The sequence below is a fragment of the Odontesthes bonariensis genome, chromosome 6, assembly GCF_027942865.1.
Source record: "Odontesthes bonariensis isolate fOdoBon6 chromosome 6, fOdoBon6.hap1, whole genome shotgun sequence".
Classification (NCBI taxonomy): domain Eukaryota; kingdom Metazoa; phylum Chordata; class Actinopteri; order Atheriniformes; family Atherinopsidae; genus Odontesthes; species Odontesthes bonariensis.
The window spans coordinates 37,201,764-37,225,876 of record NC_134511.1 but is presented as its reverse complement, the minus strand read 5'-3'; the positions used below and the strand labels follow the sequence as shown (position 1 = coordinate 37,225,876).

The 24,113-nt window shown below is 42.8% G+C and overlaps 4 protein-coding genes across 7 annotated transcripts; 2 read left to right on the top strand and 2 right to left on the bottom strand.

The window, feature by feature from the left end:
• Positions 1-366: 366 nt before the first annotated feature.
• nfu1 (NFU1 iron-sulfur cluster scaffold homolog (S. cerevisiae)) lies at positions 367-6,508 on the bottom strand. The gene is made up of 8 exons (XM_075468657.1): positions 6,408-6,508; positions 3,138-3,238; positions 2,730-2,865; positions 2,119-2,185; positions 1,921-2,038; positions 1,750-1,813; positions 1,470-1,644; positions 367-753 (listed from the first exon to the last, which is right to left on the bottom strand). Exons 1-8 carry the CDS (start codon positions 6,464-6,466, stop codon positions 718-720), a joined length of 756 nt encoding a protein of 251 aa, XP_075324772.1. The 5' UTR covers positions 6,467-6,508; the 3' UTR covers positions 367-717.
• Positions 6,509-6,525: 17 nt separating this feature from the next.
• Positions 6,526-10,777, top strand: c6h9orf78 (chromosome 6 C9orf78 homolog). Its single transcript, XM_075468656.1, has 9 exons — positions 6,526-6,718; positions 6,898-6,957; positions 7,082-7,133; positions 7,218-7,288; positions 7,413-7,490; positions 8,300-8,497; positions 8,644-8,780; positions 8,889-8,993; positions 9,264-10,777. The coding sequence occupies exons 1-9, from the start codon at positions 6,639-6,641 to the stop codon at positions 9,359-9,361; spliced, it is 879 nt and encodes a 292-aa protein (XP_075324771.1). The 5' UTR covers positions 6,526-6,638; the 3' UTR covers positions 9,362-10,777.
• On the bottom strand, positions 10,458-13,810 carry med22 (mediator complex subunit 22). Of its 3 annotated transcripts, none has more exons than XM_075468658.1 (5): positions 13,721-13,810; positions 13,370-13,533; positions 13,137-13,217; positions 12,585-12,793; positions 10,458-11,100 (listed from the first exon to the last, which is right to left on the bottom strand). In XM_075468658.1, the coding sequence occupies exons 2-5, from the start codon at positions 13,490-13,492 to the stop codon at positions 10,908-10,910; spliced, it is 606 nt and encodes a 201-aa protein (XP_075324773.1). In that variant the 5' UTR covers positions 13,493-13,533; positions 13,721-13,810; the 3' UTR covers positions 10,458-10,907. The 3 variants fall into 3 exon arrangements, with proteins under 3 accessions (XP_075324773.1, XP_075324775.1, XP_075324776.1); XM_075468660.1 differs by lacking the exon at positions 10,458-11,100 and adding an exon at positions 11,459-12,409; XM_075468661.1 differs by lacking the exon at positions 10,458-11,100 and having other exon boundaries at positions 11,459-12,793.
• A 1,108-nt stretch (positions 13,811-14,918) lies between these two features.
• LOC142383005 (uncharacterized) lies at positions 14,919-16,426 on the top strand. 2 transcript variants are annotated; one of them, XM_075469126.1, is made up of 2 exons: positions 14,919-15,535; positions 15,847-16,426. In XM_075469126.1, exons 1-2 carry the CDS (start codon positions 14,939-14,941, stop codon positions 16,321-16,323), a joined length of 1,074 nt encoding a protein of 357 aa, XP_075325241.1. In that variant the 5' UTR covers positions 14,919-14,938; the 3' UTR covers positions 16,324-16,426. The 2 variants fall into 2 exon arrangements, with proteins under 2 accessions (XP_075325241.1, XP_075325240.1); XM_075469125.1 differs by having other exon boundaries at positions 15,844-16,426.
• Positions 16,427-24,113: the final 7,687 nt, after the last annotated feature.

The window sequence follows — 24,113 nt, the reverse complement described above, 5'->3', positions numbered from 1 at the left end:
ATTAGAGACCATTTAAGATGTCGAGAAGATTTCAAGCATCTCAGATTAAATTTTTCTACATTAGTTTTTTTTCTATACACGCTATTGTATAAACAACTATACAGTTCAAGACACGTCATTCTGGTGGATAATACTAAATCAAATACTTTTAAAATCAAAACTGAAAATGTTCAGCCGAATTAAAAACAGCTGATTGTGCCATTTACTGACATTACTGTATTTTTGCAATGGAAGAAGCTTGTTGGGTAATGTAATTACATTATCTTTCATAAATTCCATTGTACATATAAGAAAAAGGAAAAAGGTACAAGGAAATATGGTGAGACCATGCACATTTGTGGATGAGATAAAAGAGAAACACAGGAACAACGTATTTCATCAAACTTTATTTATGTAGATACACTATACAGTATGTATTTTCAGTCCAAAGGGTATTTCAACTAAAAAATGTGCTACGATATGAAAGAATATACATCATTATTTTTGTAGCTGTACAATCTTTTCCTGTAACTGAGCAATTCTGACCTACATATGGTGAATTATTGCCACTGAAGAGAACAGAGCTACCAAAAATCAATGATAACATCTAAATGAACAACGATAATGAGTTCTTTTACACGCACATGTGCTATAAAACGGGTTATTTTATTGCATCCATGACTGAATTAAAGCGGGCGGCTGGGAGAGGGAGGAATGTGCAAATGTAGTTTCAGTAGTTCAAACTTGAGCTGCCTCCTCCTCCTCATCCTTCACCTGTGAGACAGAATTTACGACAGGTTAAAATTTTAAAGTTGTCGTATTTCTTGACATTTTGCATGGAAGCCGAGAGCAGCCTTGTTTGCCAGGTTTCAGTTTTCTTAAGACTGCAAATTGCTCATTCTGTTATCTCGACAGAAAGCTAATTTTTGCACGAGGGTCAAACTAACGAAACGCTAGCCTTAATATATCAACTTCTCATCTTGAGAAAATAAATCTTGTTATCTCAAGATAACGACATAAATGTATCCATCATCACAACAAAACAAATCATGCAATTGACAGATGACACAAATAACTTGTTTTCAATGCAAAACTAGCTTTGATATCGCATGACATAATAGCAGAAGGCTTCATAGCAGGAGGCTTCATAGCAGAAGGCTTCATAGCAGAAGGCTTCATAGCAGAAGGCTTCTTAGCAGAAGGCTTCATAGCAAAAGGCTTAATAGCAGAAGGCTTCATAGCAAAAGGCTTAATAGCAGAAGGCTTCATAGAAGAAGAGTGCTGGACTGGTCTAACTTCAGTCCAGATTTTTCACTAATTGAAAATATTTGGTTCATCACTAAATGCAGTTTATGCATTGTGAAACTTTTTTGGAATGGTTCCTTTGTTCTTGTAAGTCATTGCAGTCCTATTTGTATTTTACATGGCATCCAAACGTCTTTAGAATTGGGTTTGTAAATAGTTTTTACAGTAAGAGAAAGAAAACGCACCTCCTCCACCGATTCAACTTCAGGTACGTAAAACTGCAGCATATTTTGGATTCCACTCTTCAGGGTAACCATGGAACTGGGGCAACTGGTGCAGGCGCCTTGCAGTTTCAGCTTAACAATGCCGTCCTCGAATCCTCGATACAGAACATCTCCTCCGTCTTCCTGCACCGTTGGCCTGGCGAGCAAGAACATCCACAGAGAGCGACAGAAGGACATTAAGCCCCAGTTAAAGACCACAGCCTGTGATGTCAGAGTGCATCCTCATTCTCATCCTCATTACCTTATGCGAGTATCCAGCAACTCTTTGATCATAGAAACTACTTCGTCATCATCATCTGATGGTGCTGAAGACAGAAGTGGAGGTTGGAGAGCGTTGGTATTTGATAGCAGCTTCATTTAAAATTTCTGTGGAGTTGGCTGTCGGCCTCACACAGAAGACAGATGACCTTACCTGTATCTGCACTTGGCTTGCTGTCCTCATTTACAACAGGAAGTCCTGAGGTAAAGAAGTCCATAATGGCAGCAAAAACATCTGGCTTGATTACTTTCCATTCCATATTCTCATCAGACTGAGTAAGAAAAAAGTGATGAAAGTTATTGCAAGCGTGAATGTTAAAAAATGCTTTAAACATTTGGAACGTGGTTTTACCTTTGTGATGGTGATAAAATCGGGGCCCAGGAAGACACTCTTGACTCCATCGATCCTGAACAGCTGTCTGCAGACAACACAGAACATTACCGAGGTTTATTCTATCTACAACTAATTGTTAAGTGCATTTTAAATGAATATGTTTTAAAATAAGGATGTACAACGAAAAGTAAGAAAGAAAAGTGAATCCTACGAGTATTTTGCTTAAAACAAAAAGATACAACGCAAATACAAATTCCATCCATACATCCAAATGCTTCAACACAGCTGTGCAATTTGGAATTTGAAAAAAAAGTTTTTTTCAGTACATCTGTTAAACCTCTATAAGACATATAAGGTGTAAATTAAGTAGCAGAATCAGAATCAGTAGTTTATTCGGCTTTAAAGAGCATTCACTTTTTTATCCTAGAAAAGAAAGAAAGAAAGAAAGAAAAGGCTTCTGAGGTGGCTGATGAAACTTGAGTTTATTAAAGTAGGGGTTTATAATCCACCACAGTGTGAAATACAAGAACCCAGTCTGCAAAGGTGCCACATTTATACTTATAGCTGCACATCAAAATGCCTCTTTGAACCATTACTTTTAGAGAACTTCCCTTTACAAATCTACAAACCTGGCTAAGGGGGAGCTGAATGCTTCCCGAGGGCCGGCGAAATTCATAGTTCCCTCTTCGAGAACCGCCCGACCAGGGAGAAACTTCAGACTGTTTGGATTTGGTGTGTCCTGTGTCTGCACAAACATGGTCCTTCCTGAAATAGACAAAACACAAGTAGAGAACATCAGGTGTTAGAGAACCCCAAGTCTTGTTATAGTACTGCATGTACCGATAAAAGATATCTCATAACAGTGTTCTTTTTAATTTATTGACACAGCACTGCTTTATTCTGTTCAGAAAGACATTTATTTGGCACAAACTGGAAGCACCTGCTACCAGTGTATTAAGAGTGACATTCAAGATGAGTACTTGTGTATGAACATAATCAAACATATGAATATTACAGGATCAGGCAGGAATACACACCAGGAACAACCCAGAGAGGGCTTTGTGGCCATCTGTTCGAGACTCCCGTGGCATGACAGGGCCACTGGAAACCAGTCCTCTGACACCCGCTGCCAGCAAGACTGAAATAGTACGTATAAGAGAAAAAAAGAAAAAAGGTTACTAAGGTAACAAAATTACCAAGCAACCATATATACGTTAAAATAGCTAATTTAATATTAGAAGGCATCACAAAACAAATCCTGGTTGGGGTATAGCCTTAAACTTATAAACTTAAGCAAGTTTAATAATAGCAAAGTTCTTAATTTGATTTTGTAAGCCAATTGTTATTTAGTTAGGTTTCTCTTTGGGAGTGGGTAAATTTCTGTAATGGAATTTTTTTTATTCAGCCTTATGCTTGTGTCTCATCATGTTTAAATCACTTGTGAGACTTGGTGTTCTTTTCCCAGCTACAAGATGCACAAGATGTTCCAGTAAAATATTTATTTTGTTCTTGTGAGACTTGGTCTTCTTTTCCCAGGCATAAGATGTTTCCGATCAAACATGTCTTTGTTTCATTGTTCCTTCTGTTTTGCGCACTCTGCAAGGCCGTCCAGCTCATCGAGGTTCATCAAGAGATAAGAAGCAGTTAGCTTGCATAGTCTGATACATGGAGATTTTTTCCTTCTCCTGTGCTCAGGTATAATAACACATGCACTGAAATTGTAAGTCAGAGCTACACTCTGACACAGGTGTTCTGTGTTGAAGTCTTGCTCTCTATTGTACAAGAACTATTCAATAAACCTGCCTGAGTGCTTTTCACCTTAAAGGAGAATTCCGGCATTTTTACAAACGTATCCCATCTGTTGGAGACCAAGGAAAGTTGGCCAAAGGGAAAAACGCGTGAAATTTTCATGCCCGCTGCGCAAAGTTGTCCAGTTGCGCTGATTTCCATGAAAGCGGGCTCTATCGGGCAAGCTTTTAACCTTTCCTGAGGCTCTTAACCTGTATCAAAATACTTTTGACCGAATTGGCCGTGGTGTCAGTAGCAATACAATTCAACCCAGGGGCTAACCATACCATTAGCTAGCACAGACATTATGCATTTTGAGATTTCAAAAACAGCGTACTTACCTTTCTCAGCTTGCGTGTTCCACAGGCGTGCGCACAAATTAATCGATCGCCGAAGTCATACACTATAGTATTCCAAAGTACTGTCTTCCTCTGTGGTCAGTGCAGTACAATGTCCACATCTGCACCACCATGTCTCCCCAATGCGTGACCTAGCAGCAGCTCCTGTTTCTGGATCACCGGTTTGAGCCATCCTCGCTGCATCTTGTGCCAACAACTCTTCATCAGTGTATTCTGGTTCAAAAAGATAACCCCGACCATCAAACTCGTCAAACTCTTCCATTCCAACATCAGAATCTGACAAACTATCCATCTCAAAATTGCTTCCAATAAAATCCCGAGGGTTCTTATCTCCCGCAGCTGAATAATGGGCGAAGGTGCGCTCTTTCAAGCAGTCATGTGACACGTCATGACATCACGGCGAATATGGGTGTTGAAACGAGTCAGTTGTTCGATAGGAAACAATAACAAACATGGCAATGTGTAGTTCGGTTCCCGAGGGTCGTTTTTGGTGGACAAAAAGACAATTTTGGAATACTATAGTGTATGACTTCGGCGATCGATTAATTTGTGCGCACGCCTGTGGAACACGGAAGCTGAGAGAGGTAGGTACGCTGTTTTTGAAATCTCAAAATGTATAATGTCTGTGCTAGCTAATGGTATGGTTAGCCCCTGGGTTGAATTGTATTGCTACTGACACCACGGCCAATTCGGTAAAAAGTTTTTGATACACGTTAAGAGCCTCAGGAAAGGTTAAAAGCTTGCCCGATAGAGCCCGCTTTCATGGAAATCAGCGCAATCGGACAACTTTGCGCAGCAGGCATGAAACTTTCTCGCGTTTTTCCCTTTGGCCAACTTTCCTTGGTCTCCAACAGATGGGATATGTTTGTAAAAATGCCGGAATTCTCCTTTAACAGTGCTTGGATAATATTCACTTTTTTTTTTCCCCACCACAGTTCTCAGAACCCTTGGATTGAGAGTGACAAGTAGGCTGCAGTTCCTCTTCTAACAATCATCTTTATCTTTTATCTTAACACCAACACAGCAGGACAATGTTTTCTGATGTTTCATGCCCGCTATCAGTAGCTCCTGTTGCTTGCAGATAGTCACACTAGCATCTATCTTGTTGTAAATGGGAATTAAAATTAGTCTTAGAAGAGAAGGACTGTAAATAAGAAACTTAAATAATACACACTGCACATGTAATACAATAAAGGGCTCCGACTTCTAAGTAAGTACTCATGTCATAAACCTAGTTCTGTAAATTCATATGGAAACTCTTTTGAAGCATGTCTCTAGTCATGAAAAACCGAATCATTACTATCACTAAGGAATGCAGACACAAAAATGTGCTTCGTAATGTCTTGACTTTTGTTATTATTTGCACGTTCTAACTTTACGCCTAAAAAAAAAGAAAAAATGGGGCTGTGCACAAGTGGAGCTGTATGTCGGGAGATGCTCTAAATGACTTCTTTTTTTGAGTTAAATGCACGTTTTTTTTCTGGACGAGTTAAAGGACATTTTACACAAATTCCCAACAAATGTAAGAGTAATTATTGTATTAATACAACACATTTGGATTAATGCACATTTAAATCATAAGAAAACATATGAATTAGATATATCATTAAATAAGGTTGCATTTATGAGCAGGCTTTTTTACCTAAAAACACATAACCACGTTTCATCAGAAATTATAGTCACAATCAATATTCAGTCCAGTCAGGATTTTTTGGCAGATTTTTTTCAGTCTCAGAACTAGAACGATCTTTTCTATCTTGCAAATGATTAAGTATGAAACATGACAAGATCAAGCAGTTAACTCCTCTTAAAGTCAACAATTAGATTTCAGTTTGAAAAGGCTGCGTTTGTGTGCACAGCCATCTTGTTCCAATTTATAGAGATTTACTTAGCATGACATATGAGCCATATGGAGATTGTTAGTAATTGACTGTGAATGGAGGAATTATGAGCAATACAACGAATAAGAGATGGCTATTAAGTCCTTCTTTCCCGACAAATACTCTGATAAAAGCGTCATTCCACGGTTTAACCAGCACGCTAGCCTGCTCGTTAGCCACAGCTGCACCCTGGTTATTCAGGTCAGTACATTCTTAAACATCCTAAACAAGCTAAACTGGGAGGCAGTTCATGCTCACAACTTGCAAAGGCTTCACTTACGGCCACAAAGGTCTTCCTAAAACACCCAACAACCTGCCGACCTGTCTGTAAGTCGCCATGATTGTTATGGTTACCTAAAGGAGACGGAAGTAGTCGCTGCAAATGCGGAAGTGACGAAGTATTATTGCGCGTTTGTTAAAGTCGTCCCCCCTGCTGTAGCAAACTACCAGCAGACGTAAAGCGCGTTGTTTTCGAGAGCTCAGAAATACCAATCAAACGAAGAAAAAAAAAATGCCGAATGGTAAAAACTTCAGGAGGAGAAGGAACTCGTCAGAAGATGAGGAGGAGGTTGAGACAACTAAGGAAGTCAGGTAATAAAACACATGAACAAAAATAGCGTTTATGGTAACGCGTTAGCTAGCCAGCTGCTGCGCCGTGCATCACATTGAAAAAGTTACACGGTGTTGATTTGAGTCAGAACCTGACAACCTAGCTTATCAGTGTAATTCAATGTTGTTTTTGTTTGTTTGTTCCTTTCATGTTCGTTTAGATCGAAGGTAGAGGAGGCAAAAGAGCTTCAAAGTTTGAGGAAACGACAGAGCGGAGTCAGGTAATATGAACGTAGCATCCGTGTTGGTTGCTTTTACGACATAACCCTCTGTCAGTCAGTTCCCACTGAGGTACAGCATGATGAAACACATTGGAGAACCCATTCATATTTATCTCTTTTTCAGTGTGACCGCATTATTGGTTGGAGAGAAACTGCCACCAGAAGATGAAATTGACGTAAGTCTCCTTTTTGAACCATAATGCATATGCTTGATGGACATCTTTGTAATTTCTTTTTATTATTACTACACTTTCTTGCAGAATGACCCTTTTAAAATGAAGACTGGTGGAGTTGTTGACATGAAGAAAGTGAAAGACAGGAATAGAGACATGTGAGTGGATCCGAAACTGCTTAGGCCTAACTGATTTTGGTGTAATCACCAGATGATGTGCCTTAGTCTGTTTACAAAAGCAATAAACACGTGTCTCTCATGTGTCTAATTGATCCTCATACAGGACAGAGGATGAGACGGACCTCAACCTTGGCACGTCATTCTCAGCCGAGACCAACAGAAGGGATGAGGATGCAGACATGTAAGGATGCTTTTACTCACAAATTGCATAAATATATACCCACTAAAACATACTCTTGGAGTATTGGCCTTTCACAATTTTATTTTCATTTAATGGGTTCCCATGTTTTAGTTTTTAAAAATATTTTTTCATCAAAGTCATGTGTGAGGCTGCAAATTTTAGATCCATCACAGCATCTCTAGTTTAGTTTGAGAATTACTATGTTGTTACTAATTAAAGGGGCAGCACGCTTCTCTCTTGCATGTGTTTTGGAGTTTGCAGCGCGTTTCTCTCTTGCATGTGTTTTTCCGTTTGCAGCGCGTTTGCACGTGTCGGCCACCGTAGTAATACCCTTGTCAGTCAGTATTCCTGGAAAACAACTACTGGTCAACCAGTCTTTTTTATTCCCTTTAGATTACCAGCAGTTCTTGTTAACCATCATGTGAGCTAAAATTGCAACCAAAGGAAGATTTGTTTTGATTGGGCAAAAATTAGCTTGCTGGGAAGGCATTAAACGAATATGTGAATTGGCAATTCAATTAGCTAAGTGAGGTATTTCTGGTAACTCAGTGGTAGTTTTGGAAGAGGAAAAACTTGCAGGCATAGAAAATGATAAACTTCAAAACGGGCAAATGCCTCCATCCCAATCCAAAACCTCAACCAACTGACTTCTTATTATTTCCTTAGTTTTCATGAATGTATCCAACACAGTGATAATGAACACCTGATTTATCAGTGTGGCAGCCCATTGTGCTTCTCTTTGCTTTGGCCATTTTAGTTATTAGAAATAATTTCCTCATAAAAAATAATTCTCAAATTCTTCCTCACAGGATGAAATATATTGAGACTGAGTTAAAAAAGAAGAAGGGCTTGGTGGAGGCTGAGGAGCAGAAAGTTAAGGTGAAGAATGCAGAAGACCACCTGTACGAACTGCCCGAGAGCATCCGAGTAAACTCTGCCAAGAAGACGGAGGAGATGTTGTCCAACCAGATGCTGAGCGGGATCCCTGAGGTCGATCTTGGCATTGAGTGAGTCCAGAGCATTCTCCAGATGATCCTGTTCATTCATTTGTTTACGTTTAGAATGTTCGAGAGGTGTCTTTTCACGTGGATAACAGTGTGTACTGAAATGTGGCGGTAAAACTAATATCCTGTTCATGTGATTTCTGCCCCAGTGCAAAGATAAAAAACATCATCTTTACAGAGGAGGCGAAAGCCAAACTTCTGGCAGAACAAAGGAACAAGAAAAAAGACCTTGGCACATCATTTGTTCCCACAAACATCGCTGTTAATTATGTCCAACACAACCGCTGTGAGTTCATGCAGTCTGCACGTGTTGGGGCGTAAACAGCCCTACAATTGATTTGTCATGGTGACGAGCGTTGGATGGTTTGCTAAAGGTGTCCATTGTCTCTTTCAGTCTATCACGAGGATGTTAATGCACCACAGAGGCACCACAGACACAGAGAAGAGCCCAAAGCGAGACCGCTGCGAGTGGGCGACACAGAGAAACCAGGTCCAGAGGGTACGAAGCGTCTCACTGTCACACACAGGGTTCTTTATCAAGGAATCGTTTATCAACAGATGTTAGAATTCTGTTCTAAGCTCTGTGATAGCAAGAGGAGCATTTTAGCTTATATTTGGAACACAGCTTTACCCAAACACATTCACGTTTGCTAGACAATGATGTGGACTTTTCTTGTAGCTTAAGACTTCCTTTTTGAACAAATGGTGTTTACAAAATATTCTTTTCGAAACCCTCAATAATCTGAACGACATCTTTGAAAATCTGCAGCTCCGTCACCACCGAACCATCGCAAACGTCCAAACAACGAGAAGGCCACAGACGACTACCACTACGAGAAGTTCAAGAAGATGAATCGAAGATATTAACAAGCTGCATCCTTTTAGTTTGTAAGTCAAAATTATGTCATCTTTATAGGCGCTGAGCCCTCTTGGCGCGTTGTGGACTGGTTTCCCTAAAACTAAAAATGGCAGAACTTCCGTGACAATGTTACACCTTGTAATTATTGTATAAAGCTTTCAGTGGTTATCTGTATTCAGTGCATTAGCTCTGCAATGTGTTGTTAGATCATTTGGCTTTAAATACTAGACAAGAATGTGTCGCAGAATACAGAGAGTAGATGGGAATCGCCATGAATTTTGGTGCCGGACTGGATCAGCCAGAGAGTTGCTCTGGTTTTTAAACTAATTTCTGAATGAATCCTTTTGAGACCATAAAGTAAACAAAGATCCTCAAAACCTCTGTTCAGTTATTGATTCTTCAGATTCTATTCCACTTCATTTCAGGGTAAAATGTTATTTAATTCTAATTCAATTTCATTTACACATGAGAGACACGTGTTTATTGCTTGAGTTTTGATTTAAGGGGTCAAGTTGTAAATCAACATGAAGCCAAGACATTAAACATTGCTAAAAACCAGCTTTATAAATGCTCGAAAAGTTTTGTTTTAATGTTTCTGCTTATTCTTTCATGATTTTGGGCTTTAGGTAGTAATGGTGTCATCTTAATATCTTGTTATTTTTAACATTTTAACACGTGTCGTTTTTAAACCATTTATGCTTTTATTCAGGGGTGAAAAGTTATTTTTAAATGACTTAAGCGATCTTCCAGCAGCAACATCCAGAATACTTAATCAATAAAAAACAATATTATTTATCCAAGTCCACAGCTGATTCGTGTTGCTGTGGAACTTTTTCTGAATGACCAGAAAAACACTTTCCGTCGGGCAGATCCTCCCTCAGGCCGATCCGGTGAGAGGCTTGCAGGCGGTGATTCTCCTGAGCCTTTTAAGGCTTTGGTTTTCAGTCCACTTTTAGTGTAGATTTGTGTGTTTGTTTTTTTTTTGTTTTTTTTTAAGCTTTTCAGAAATGGATTCAATTTAAAGAAGAAAAAACAACCCAAAAATTCGTTTTTAATTTGATTTTCTTTATGTAAAAAAAAAACAAAAAAAAAACAGAAATGACATCTTACAAAAGCAAAGTTTTAGAGTATAACTACAAGTGTGTGTGTGTGTGTATATATATATATATATATATATATATAGTGTGTGCAAAGAATATATTTATACCTCAGTGCTTTTAAAGGTAAACTGAAAACACAAAGTTGACTGCTGTATATTAATGTAGTGTAGGTAACAGCAGTTTTTCAGATTGAACTGAGGGGAATGTTGCTAAGCTGTGAGGGCTATTCTGATACTGATGAGCTTCTGGGGTTTTTGTTCAGTGCAGTTTGCTCTACTCTTACCCTGTAATGACTGTAAATGCTAAATAAATCCTCAATTCAAAGTCTTAGTTCATTTTCAAGTCTACAAAACTATACTTTGCCATTCCAAATCAAAACCCTACACAGGTGAAAACAAAAATATCCAGACTGAGGACGAGTGTTCTGAGTTCTAATCAGTCCCCCGCCGCCCTCCTATGGTTTCTCCACGGCGGCAGCTCCGTGTCCGTTCAGGTGATGTTGAGCACTTGTCTCCTGTGGGGGCGGACCGTCGGTGTCCTCTCTGTCTTCCTGGGTGGAACTGCAGCTGCTGTTTGGGGAGGCCCAACTGTCTCGCCGGCGGTAGGCCTCACATAGAGGCAGTTCAGTGCTGTCCCACTGACTGTAGCTTTGCAGAGCAGAAACCAGTAGGAGGCAAAGAGTCAGTGCAGCGCAGAAAGAGAGGAGCAGACAAGAGCGGGAGGTCAGAATAAACAGACTCATACACAGAAGGACATATGAAAGCACGGATTCGATAGAAGAATGGGGTGGTTATGCAAAAGCACTGGAAACAAACATAGGGTGGCTTTTGATTTGCAGGTGTGATTGACCAACTGTTGATATAAGATCAGCAAGAGTGGGATTAGTTGCCGATGGAGAAAGCAGAGCGAGTGCAGCAAAAGAAGCCAAATTCACACCCAGCACACTCCAAGCATGACCAAGAGACACTGCTTTTTAACTTGCTTAAAGAACACAAGACAAATTACTGCGGCGTTTTGTCTCTACTTTATTTCTCCATCATTCTGGGTCGACTGGAAGAGCTGACAGAAAGGTACAACTGCACCAAGGGCCACTGACTGCTTACAGAGGTACGGATTCTGGTCGGTAGGACGGAATCAGTCAAATTCAATCTCTCAATTTACAGAAAACATCTACTAAAGAAATTCTTAGTAACTTTAGATGTGACATTATCAAATAAATAACAGCAGAGAGTTAGATCTAATTGTACAGTCCATTCCTTAAATCTTTTCACGAAGGCCACCATTATCTAAGATTTAAATATTACAGATAAATACTTTAGATGATACATTGATACAAGAGACATTATTCTGATATAGTTTTACTTCTTTCAATATCTGTTTTTTTTTTCCTGTTTTCACATGCAAATCTTTGCGTTGCAACTCCTTGAAGCCTTCCAATAATTCATCAATGTTTAAAATAGCCCATTCATCAGTTGAAATTCATGGTCCTTATTTACATTTAAAATATTGTTGTTGTAAACAGGCTTATTTCTCACAATCCATTCAAATACTAATCTGGCATGTGTCTGGCGATATTTGTTGTAATGACAAAACTTCACTGGAGGCTGCAGAGCAGAAAAGCCTAAAAGCGTGCTCATTATTTAGAACCATTTTAAACTTGCAGTAAATACACACCAGTGCCTTTGGTTCAGATGTAAAATTCTTCCCAGTCAACAGAAAAACCTTCATAACGCAACTGTAAACTGCATTAAATTCCTCGAAAAACAGGCCGATTTGTAGTTCGAAAGCTGCATGCACGGATACAGCGGATATTTAGTGGTTTGCCCCATGAAGTACTGTGCTTTCGCCAATCACAAAACAATCAAAGAAAAGGTCAAGGCACTTGCTCAACAGTGAGAATGTAAAGGCACTTAGTGAGATGAGGTCCACCACAATGCGCTGTGTTGATGAATGGTTCTGTTGGATGTGAAAATGAGATAAATATAAACCAAAAGATGTCAGGTTTAGAAGTGGGAGCTAAATCCTTCCTTGGGTTCAGCAGTGAATGGTAATAGGGGGCATCAGAACACAGTGCTGGGCATGGAACAACAGAGGACTTGTGGGATGGGGGCAGGTATGAGCCTATTTGTACCTGGAGGAGTAATATTCTTCCTCTAGCTCATACAGGTCGACGGCGATCTCATCCCGAAGCGACGTGAGCTTCTTGTCACACTCCTCCTGGAGCGCCCGGAGCTGCTGGTTCTGCAGACTAATGGCATCGTTCACGGAGGGAAAGTCGTTCAGAATCAGGAACTGCTTCAGATCCGACACCAGCTTCATGAGGGACTCGCCAGCTCGAACCTGACACAGCAGCACAGAGGAGGTCAGGCTGGTTAGAAAATCAGGAGCAGGGACTTTTCTACTTTTTCTATGCACTCAGCAGAGTTTTGCATCTGCATAAAGAGAATTGCCAAAAAACGTTCAGAAAGAACCAAAACAAAACAGTGGAACAGTGTTCAAACTGAACCACATTTAGTCCACAAAAAAACATTTTGAAGGATGTAATAAAACCCACATTTTAGCTCTAATTTCACCCTGTCCTTCCGCCTTATTTCTTCCCAGAGTGAATTACTTAGCAGCGGGGTACATCATTGATGTGTAACATAAAAAATAAAAGCTGATTATTGCTTTGTGTCACACTTACAATATTTGCTGCTCTCACATGCATCTCATAATGGTCCTGCTCTGCTTGGGTTGCCCGGGCAACCTGAGTCTCATCTTCTATCTGGACAATGAAAGAAGTGTCATATTACCACTGAGACACTCAGCGATTGAGAGGGAAAAATAAGAGTACAATAATGATTTCTGCAACGAAAAGAACAAAGAACGTGGTCAAATAACTGAGAAACGAGAAGTTGGGCACAGAAAACGTGTTACCTTTGCTAATTTGATAATTTCTGTGAAGTTGTCCATGATGGACTTGGTATCGTCTTTGAGCCTCTTGTTGTAGCTCTGCAGCAGAGTCTCTTTGCTCTGAGGAAGCACTCTCTGGGTAGTCATGATGATCAGGAAGCCACAAACCTTCACGTTACCCGTTCAAACTAGTTTTTACAGACAGAAAAACGATTCAGCTGGGAAATGTTAACGTTTCAAACGTTCACGAGCGTGCAACCAGCTAGCCTGAAAAGGCGCGCGCTCTCTGGACAGAAACGGACGCAGAAACTCCCACCTAATGTAGCTTTCATATATCTAAAATGGTATTTGTAAAAGAAACTCCGCTACACTTACCACTTTCTTCTTATCAATGCATGCTTTGAAAACAATAACGCTGTGTTATGAAGCCCCGAGGTTGCTTCGTCTTCCTCTTTAATTTTGAAGGAAGTCACATCTGATGCACTGGTGTATTACCGCCCTCTACAGATAACTCTTCTTCAGGCAAGTCATTTCCCCAAATAAAAAGGTGCCTTTTTGAGGTTTTCAACTTTATAACAACAATAAACCTTTTCAGTTTTGCAAATATGTCTCCACTTTTATTTATTATATTTATTAAATGTAATTAGAAGTTCACTATAGCTATCAAATTGTTAGATCGATTCTTTCATTGGAAGCTCAAGAACAAGCCGGAGTAATCTCAAGTTAAATGAAGTCTTTATTTCTGGCAATAAATGGAGTATATCAGCGCTGGACTCAGTATGACAGAACTCTCGCAGGAAATCCGTCAGACAGAGCCTCGATTTCCGGAAACATTTTGTATTTATATGCTTCATTGTTTCCCATAGGTTGGACCCCTTATTGATCAAATATGATTGGATATGAGTAGGTTCAACATGCTTCGTCATATTCTCTGAATAAGCCAACTAATGTCTCTGAATAACCCAAATAATGTGTGTGTGCCTCTGCACCTGGTTTCCCAGGCTTTCCCTGTTTTGTCTTCATTATCTGGATCAGTTAAGGTCTCAGTTAAGGTCATGTCTCGTGTCCATCATGGAAAAGTACTTTTAATAAAGCCAATTTTAACAACATCCTGTACACTATAACAAGGATCTCTCCTTGCTGGTGGCATTCTGAATTCACACATGCTTATTGTTGATGCAGGGCAAGTTGGGGTGATAGGGAAATTGATTCCAATAGTGTTTGCACATTCAACCTATTGTACTCTCTGATTACCATCCTTAAAGGTATGCATGAGCCCCCAACCTTTACCTGTACACCACAACTCCTGAACATTTCCATCTCCAAGTATCAAATTGGGGTGATAGGGTAATTGATTACAATATGAAGTGTTTGCACATTCAGCCTATTGTACTCTCTGATTATCATCCTTAAAGGTGTGTAGGTGAAGGTTGGGGCTGCATGCATACCTTTAAGGATGGTAGGTAGTAGGTGGAGCAATGTTTTTTTTCAATGACGACCTTAGAGAAGCCTACTACGTTGACATATGTGGGCGTGGCAGTTTGCATGTTTATTTACCCAGTCCTCTTGTTCTGTACACACACATTGTGAACCATGCCAAGCGCAAGAGACAGACGTTTGAGGCTGATGCAGATGTTGCTAATTGAAGAGGAGATTATAATATTGCGAAGGAGAATACGAAGACGGCAAGAACAAGATAAAAGACGGAGGTGGTCTGTACGTCCACTGAATCAATCAAAGCCGAGCACGGGCGAATATGCATCTCTTGTACTCCCTCTGAGGCAGATGGATGAAGACATGCACTTCAGATACTCTTCAGAGACCGCTGTTTTCAAACGCCAAGGTAGAAAGCGAAGAAGAAGAAGAAGAAGAAGCATGAATCCACTCGAAGAGAGACTTGCCGAAGAGGTCCGCAGGTACGAACATCTTTACAACCCGTCCTTGGCGGAATACAAGGACGTTCAGATGAGTGCCAATTCGTGGACCGAGATCTCCGGCAACCTCGACATGCCGGTCCCGGACTGTTTGAAGCTGTGGCGGAAAATCCGGGACAAGTATGTTCGACAGAAGAAGATGATGAAGGGCAGTAGTGGTGATGCAGGGGGGCAGAAAGTCCCTGCTTTCTTCCTCCAACTGTCGTGGCTGGGACATCACATAAAACACCGACAGACGTCGTCGAACTATGACAAGGTAAATATAAAGATCTAATTCACAGTTATAATATACAGCCTCTTTGGTTTGAGCTAGCACGCTAGCAGTGCAATCAGAGTGGGAGAGCCCACTGCAAATAGACATGTTGACATATCGCTAACGGGGTTAAAGAGTGGTAAATGAGCCAGCCCTGTATGTGAACAACTGCCTGAAACCTTTTCCTTTGTAGAGGTTTTCCTATCGCTACGTATGTTTTCTATGTCGTTGTTGCCGTTTGTAATCTAGTCCATATCCAAGCCATATGTGATTTGCAGATTGTTAACCAACTATCTGTTCTTTCTATTAAGCAGCCCTCCCCATGCAGCAAGGACAAAGGACCGTCACCATCCACCTCCATGCCTGTGGCCAGTCCTTCACCATCCATCTCCATGCCTGTGGCCAGTCCTTCACCATCCATCTCCATGCCTGTGGCCAGTCCTTCACCATCCACCTCCTCATCCGAGGCGTCCTTATCCGAGGCATTTGCTCTGTCCACCCCTTCCACCCCTACTTCCAGTGTGCGGCCATCTCCTCGGTCCCGCTCAAGCCAGAAGAAAAGGCGGAGGGAGGAGAATGAGCGGGATGAATTGAGGATTTTGGAGCTGAATGGGTGCTTCTCAAGGATGGAGAGGCAGTTGGATTCGGACATGTACACACGATTTGGTGACACTATGGTTGAACTGTTGAGGACTTTTCCTACAGAGGACATTAATGACACCTTCCACACTGTGCACACCATGATCCACGACCTGAAACGGCGCAAGACACAGAACTACACACATCTGTGAATGTATGTATGTTCTGTATATTTTGTTTGGAGTGTTTGCACTGTTGTTTTCCTTTTTTGCACCATTTGTACTGTTCTTGTTTATTAAAATAGCATTTGAAACAGCTGGGGTTCTTTTTCCAATTCTATTTACATTGCTAAATATCAGCATAGCAGCCAAGTAAGATCATCAGGCCATCATTGTCTGCCCTGGTACCACTCCCTGATTGATGCAATTCTCTGGCAAAAGGCACAAAGTCTAGCAACAATAGGTCTAGAAACAGTTTAGGAATTATTTGCAAGTCTTTATATTGCTATGAATGTGCTCATCAGGCTGTTAATGGCTCATCTGGGGTCACATTGTTATTTTGCAATGGTACCAAAGTCTTGCATCAATTCATTTATCACAACAGTAGCAGCTCTGTTGGTCAACAGGTGTTCATACAGCCAGCTTCATACTATGTAAATAGTATTTGAATGGTTTGTGTTTGCAAAGTCAAGACGGTACTCTGAACAGCGGTCTTTTATTAGGGGATGAAACCGGAAGATGAACACGCTGCCGGGTGTGATGTAGATAGTGGCTTGCGCTCACGTCTTGCGTGAAGTTTAGAAAATTGAGGTGACACATGCATGCACGCAATGGGGGGCTTGCAACCCCGCAAGGGCTTGCGTTGCGTCTTGCGTTGCGTCTTGCGTTGCATCTTGCGTCACCAACCATAAATTAACTTCTCTTGCCTCGCGTGAATCTGCCAAGAGCAACTGGAAGTGGCTCTCTCGCTGAGCCCGGTCCCGTTCTTGTTGCACTACATCGTCTTTGTGGAGCTCCCTCAGCAAAGCTGCAGTGTCCTGCTCGAAGAGGCTCCCTTTCCTCTTTCCTGCACAACAATACAAAGAAGAAAAGTATAAACAACAGGCCAATAGCAACCAAAGCAGGCTTTTAAAATATTCTAGGGACATACAATTTGGGCACAAGATTTAAAACAGGTCTCCTCTTACTTCTGACCACAAGTTGTGTGTTGCTTGTTGCCTCTGCTGGCGTCGAGGCTGCTGCTGGTGCTGCTGCTGGTGCTGGGGTTGGTGCAGGGGAACGTGAGGGGTCGTCGCTGGGAGAAGTAATTTCCTCGCTTGTGGTTTCTCAAACAAGAAATAACACACCAACTATAAGTAGAAGCACAACCCATAATGGCAACAACAAGAAAAAGCAGAGGACGGAGATTAACTTGATATTAGCATGCTATCGATAGCTCACTAAACAACAATGCAACTGCTACACGAGTAAATAATATCAGTGAGTTTTACACCAACGGGATACGTAACCAGTTGTTTTCAAGATTGATATATACACACTTCACTTACCATCTTCGACCGACCAAGGAGTGGATTTCCTGTGCGAAGCCATCTTGTAGCAGTACAAACTGAAACAGTAAAATGTGGAGTCTTGTCTTGAGTTGTATTTATTTACCATTTCTAGTCGGTCATCGCGCGGTTATGACGCTTCCAGTGACGACACTCATCGGCCAATCAGTGGAAGGCAGTCGGCTGACGTCACGTTTTAGTAACCCTTCGGCTCGCTTGGAACCAGGGCTGAGGTGATACCAAAAGTGTACCCGGTTGCAGGTACTGCATGCTAGTGGAAACACGCAAATAGCGAGCCGAGCCGAGCTAGTGAAAACGCACCAGACGACCTCACAGAAAGTCGTGTAAAGTCTGGGTCACATTTCAGACGTCTATTGGTTATTAACAGCACCACAAATGGCGACATTAATATGGTTTACTAAACAACAAAACAGACTTTCTCACTTTCATTGTTGTACATTTCTTTGATAATATATAAATTGGTGCAAGTTTCGTAGCCGTTCGCAGCTTCAATAATCAAATGATGCCTTACAGTGTTTTAGTCAAAGGGATTAAACTCTTACTTTACTTCTATTCTTTAACTTCGCCTTAACCCTTGTGTCTGGTGGTATGGCGTCAGCTAATTCACTCCATCATACACAAAGTCATCGTCCACGTCGTCAAAATCTGATAAATATTCTGCCAAACCTAGCAGTAGCTAACTCCATGTGAAGATAGCCGACCGTCACAGAGCACGGAGTAAATAAACTGCTGCAGCGACACGCTTCGATGAGGTCATCCCACCAGATGTGTGTGTAGAAAGCCCCCCATAGCCCCCAATATCAACAACACCGGCAGCTCTGAGCTAACAGTGCTAGTACACTCATTCATTCATTTGTCTTAAAGTATTGGTGAAATAAAGACAGATAATGCCTGATTTAGAGGCCATATTGTCAATGCCTCGTTCTCTCCCGTTATACACTGATCTCCAGTGATAAATATCTCCCGAAGGACGCAGGCTTTCACCAAACTGTTATCGGTGAGTAGATGAACAGATTTTATGCCACAAATAAGGTCCAGGTTTAAAAAAAACTAACAAAAACGAACTTCCCCTTTAACTCCTGGGGTCCGTTTCACAAAGCAGGTTCAACCAACTCTGAGTCTATTCCTGATCTCTGAGTTGATCTACTCTGAGAAAGAAAACCCTGAGTTTTCGGTTCCAGAAACGCTGATTTGAGTGAGGTTAATCAACTCTGAGTAAGTTCACCTTGAGTTTAGCGCGTGCACCACAACTTTAAAAAGCCAGCATCAATGGAGCCCCGATTCGACGAGTCACCTTGGCAACGGGGAAGAGGAGGGGCTACGTTTTTCACCAACCTAGAATTGGAAATCTTAATGCGCTCATACGGCGAGTTTCAATACGTTTTTAGAAAAAAGTGCAACACCGTTGCAGCAGCAAAACTGTAAGTTTAAATGTAGTCCTTTGCAATCCCAATAATATTACAGGGAAACTGCTTGAATGGTAGCCCATTCATTTATTTCATTTAGGTGCAATCCCGCAGGGGAGAAGCGCACTTGGCAGCAGTTTAAGATGAAATATAAAAACATTGTTCAAACAGGTGAGACCTCGGCATGGAGGTACCTCATTTTGATCATGTTTTACACTGTAAAGTAAATATTAAGTGGCTATTTCACTGTGCAGTTATTTTATTCCCAATATAATGCTGTTTTCACACACATAAACTATGTCTTCTCATCTATATCATCCATCCATCCATTATCTATACCGCTGAATCCGTCAGTCGGGTCGCGGGGGGGCTGGAGCCTATCCCAGCGGTCAATGGGCAAGAGGCGGGGTACACCCTGGACAGGCCGCCAGTCCATCACAGGGCCACATAGAGACAAACGAGACAAACAACCATGCACACTCACACTCACTCCTAAGGACAATTTAGAGTAATCATCTATATCATGTTCTGTTAAATAATTAAGCCTATTTAAACTAACACAGACTTCTAAGGAGGAGTCTGAGGCAATATTCAGTATGTTTGCTTTTCCGGAAGATGTCAAGGATTACTATGGGAAACAATGAAAAAGTTGGACGAACACATTGTTCCATCCATCCATCCATCCATTATCTATACCGCTGAATCCGTCGATCGGGTCGCGGGCGGGCTGGAGCCTATCCCAGCAGTCAATGGGCAAGAGGCGGGGTACACCCTGGACAGGCCGCCAGTCCATCACAGGGCCACATAGAGACAAACGAGACAAACAACCATGCACACTCACACTCACTCCTAAGGACAATTTAGAGTAATCATCTATATCATGTTCTGTTAAATAATTAAGCCTATTTAAACTAACACAGACTTCTAAGGAGGAGTCTGAGGCAATATTCAGTATGTTTGCTTTTCCGGAAGATGTCAAGGATTACTATGGGAAACAATGAAAAAGTTGGACGAACACATTGTTCCCAAACGGAATATTATCCACGAGCGGGCATGCTTTCACAGACGCTCGCAGAGGCATGGTGAGAGCGTGGAGGCGTTCGTGAGACACTTGTATGAATTGGCGGAGTATTGCGACTTCGGGGTGACTAAAGACGAACAGATACGGGATCGTATTGTCATCGGATTAGTGGACATGGAGATATCGCAAAAACTACAGCTGGAGCCGGACTTGACTTTAGAGAAAGCCATCAACATGGCACGTCAGTCAGAGCTCATCAAGGCACAAAGCCTCACCGCCCGATCCCCAGAGAGTGAAGTCAGCGCAGTCACACGTAAGCCAAAACAATTCAAACATACAGAAAGAAAACAAAGTTTTGCTAAAGCTAAAAGTGGGCAACTGAAACAAGGAAATGGATGTCAGAGATGTGGCAGAGTGCACGAGTTCGGGGCGTGTCCAGCAAACGGCAAACAGTGCCAGAAATGCAGTAAAAACGGACACTTTGAAGCTATGTGCAAAACAAAAGCAGTGCGAGCAGTGGCAGTGGCAGTGGCAGCGGCTAATAGTGATAGTGACGAGGGCAGCTCTTGGTTCTTAGGAGCCGTTACTGAGAACAACGATGTCGACGAGGACAAGTGGCTCGTAGATCTGCAAATTAAAGGGACTACCGTGCAATTTAGGATTGACACAGGCGCAGATATTACTGTGATTTCAGAACAGACATTGCTCAGCCTGCCCCAGCGCCCTGTTTTGAAAGAAACAAATGCAGTTTTCACTAGCCCTGGTGGGAAGCTCGGCTGCAAAGGCAATTTCTTAGCAGAGACTGAGAAACATGGCGTGAACCACAATTTCTGGATATATGTGATGAGGGGCCCATTCACCACCAACCTGCTGGGTAGGAGAATAGCTTCTGAAATGGGGCTGATTCGCAGAGTGGATGGAATCGAAAGTTTTGAGGATGTCTGGAGATATTGGACTTTTGAAGTGTGAACCTGTAAAAATTAAGCTCCAGCCCAATGCCACTCATTATAGCCTCGCCACACCCCGCCGCGTTCCCTTCCCGATCCTGCCTTAGGTGGAAGAGGAGCTGAAGCGCATGCAGTCTTTGGGCATCATAGAGGAGGTGCACGAAGCCACAGACTGGTGCGCTCCCATGGTGCCGGTGATCAAAAAGAACAAAAAGCCCAGAATATGTGTGGACTTGAAAAAACTAAACAAAGCAGTGAAAAGAGAGCGGTTCATCCTGCCCACGCTTGAAGACATCGCACCAAAGCTCTCAGGCGCCACTGTGTTTTCCACTGTCGACGCTTCCAGTGGATTTTGGCAAATACCAATGGATGCCAATAGCAGGAGGCTCACGACATTCATCACGCCGGTGGGTCGTTTCTGTTTCCGGAGGCGGCCATTTGGCATAACCTCGGCCCCGGAAATTTTCCAGCAGAAGATGAGTGCCCTCCTGAGAGACCATGAAGGCACCGTGGTGGTCATGGATGATGTCCTGATCTTCGGCAAGGACAGACAGGACCACGACAAGAATCTGCGGAAGGTGCTGGAGACCATCAGAGCGTCTGGACTGAAGCTCAACCGGAGTAAGTGCCAGTTCGGAAAATCTGAGATCCAGTACTTTGGCCATGTGATAGGGAAAGACGGCATTAGGCCGGACGTGAGCAAAGTTAGAGCAATAACAGAGCTACCGAGCCCCACCAACACGGCAGAGTTACGCCAGACCATTGGAATGATCAACTACTTGGGGAAATTCCTCCCTGCCCTCTCATCTGTCATGCACCCCATCAACAGCCTGCTGAAAAAGGACACTGCTTGGGTTTGGGAAGAGGCACAGGAGGAAGCGTTCAAGGAGGTAAAGAAAATGCTGACCTCCACACCAGTGCTGGCGTACTACGATGCATCCAGACCTACCGTAGTCAGTGCTGATGCCAGCAGCTACGGTCTGGGGGCTGCGTTGCTACAGGAGCAGGGGAGCGGACTCAGACCAGTGGCCTTCTGTTCCAGAATGCTGACGGAAGCCGAGCGACGGTATTCCCAGATCGAGAAAGAGTGTCTCGCCAGTGTATGGGCATGTGAGCGGTTCACCAGGTATCTGCAGGGAATGGAGAAATTCTGTTTACAAACTGATCACAAGACGCTCGTCCCTCTCATAAACTCTTACGACCTCGACAAGGCACCTGTGAGATGCCAGCGGCTGCTGATGCGTCTCATGAAATTCAACGCTGACGCCGTGCATGTCCCAGGGAAGCAACTTGTCGTGGCAGACACATTGTCACGCAATCCTCTGCCAGACAGAGACATGTCTGACAGGGAGGACAAGGTCAAGGCCTACGTACAAGCTGTGATCGGAACAAGACCAATCACAGGGGACAGACTGGACGCGATCAGGTCAGCCACTGGCCGGGACACTGATCTCCAAACTGTCATTCGCTACACCAGAGCCGGCTGGCCAGGTGAGTTAGCACGCACTCCACATTCACTACACGGATTCCATGCTGCCAGGGCACACTTGTCAGAAGCAGAAGGACTTCTCTTGTATGATGACAGAATTGTCATTCCTCGCTCTATGCAAGCAGATATACTGTCCCAGCTACATGATGGCCATCAGGGGCTTACAAAGTGTCGCAGAAGGGCCAGCATGTCGGTGTGGTGGCCAGGGATTGGCCACGCCATCACCGAAACAGTGAGAAAATGTGGATTTTGCCTTAAGAACAAGCCTACGCAGAGGCGTGAGCCACTGATGACCACGCCCCTGCCCGGTGGTCCGTGGCAAAGAATTGCCGCTGATCTCTGTGAACAAGATGGTAAGCAGTACCTCATTGTTGTGGACTATTACTCACGTGACATTGAAATAGCACAGCTGACTACCACAACCAGTCAGCAAGTGATTGCTCGCCTGAAAAGCATGTTTGTCAGGTGGGGCATTCCCCTCGAGCTGGTATCAGATAATGGTACCCAGTTCACTTCAGCTGAGTTTCAAGCGTTCAGTGAGCAGTACAACTTCACACACACAAAGTCCAGTCCCCATTATCCACAAGCCAATGGAGCAGCAGAGCGGAGTGTTGCCACAGCTAAGCGTATCCTGCGGCAGCCAGACCCTCACCTAGTCCTTATGAGCTACAGGGCTACTCCAATCATCGCAACAGGTCAGAGTCCAGCACAACTCGCCATCGGACGACAGATCAGGACAACAGTTCCCGTGCTACCTGCACAGCTTGCTCCGAGTCCTGTTGACAACGATGCTGTGAAGATTAAAGACCAACAAGCCAAAAGTGCCTATCGTTTCTTTTACAACAGACGGCACTCAGCACGTCCCTTACCTGTGCTACAGTCAGGTCAACACGTCAACATCAAGTTGGATGGAGAGAAAGGCTGGAAGACTCCAGCAAAAGTCATCGCGCAGGCACCTGAGCCCAGGTCCTACTACATCCAAACAGACCATGGGACACTCGCCCGCCGGAACCGCAGACACATCCAGGAAGTGCCGGGGGCATCAGAAAAGGTCACTGCATCAGAGACTAGTGACCAGAGCCAGGCCAGGTCCTGTGACCCGGGCTCCCCTTCCCTTCCTGCCGTGGGGCCTGTCACTCCTGGTCCCACTGTGTCCCAAAGCCTACCACCTACCACCCCCAAGAGATCTGGGAGAGTTACTAACCCTCCTGCCTGGTTCAAGGACTATGTGCCTAAATAGAACTGAAGGTGGTAAAGAAAAAAAAAGAAAAGAAAAAAAAGAAATGCAACAAGAATGTCAAATGAAAGAAGACAGAAAGAAACTCAAGGTTTCTTGAATAAACCTGGTCCCGACCAGGTTAGGTTCAGAGAGTCTGTTACTACGGTAACTGACCGAGAGGTTAAGTTACCTCTCTTTGTGAAACAGGCTAGAGTTACCCCTCTTTCTCGGGGTTGAGTTACCTCCCTTTGTGAAACGGAAAACTCAGGGTTTCCCTCATTTCAGGGTTAATCAACTCAGAGTTTTCACTAAACCTGCTACATGAAACGGACCACTGTTAGTTGAAGTACAAT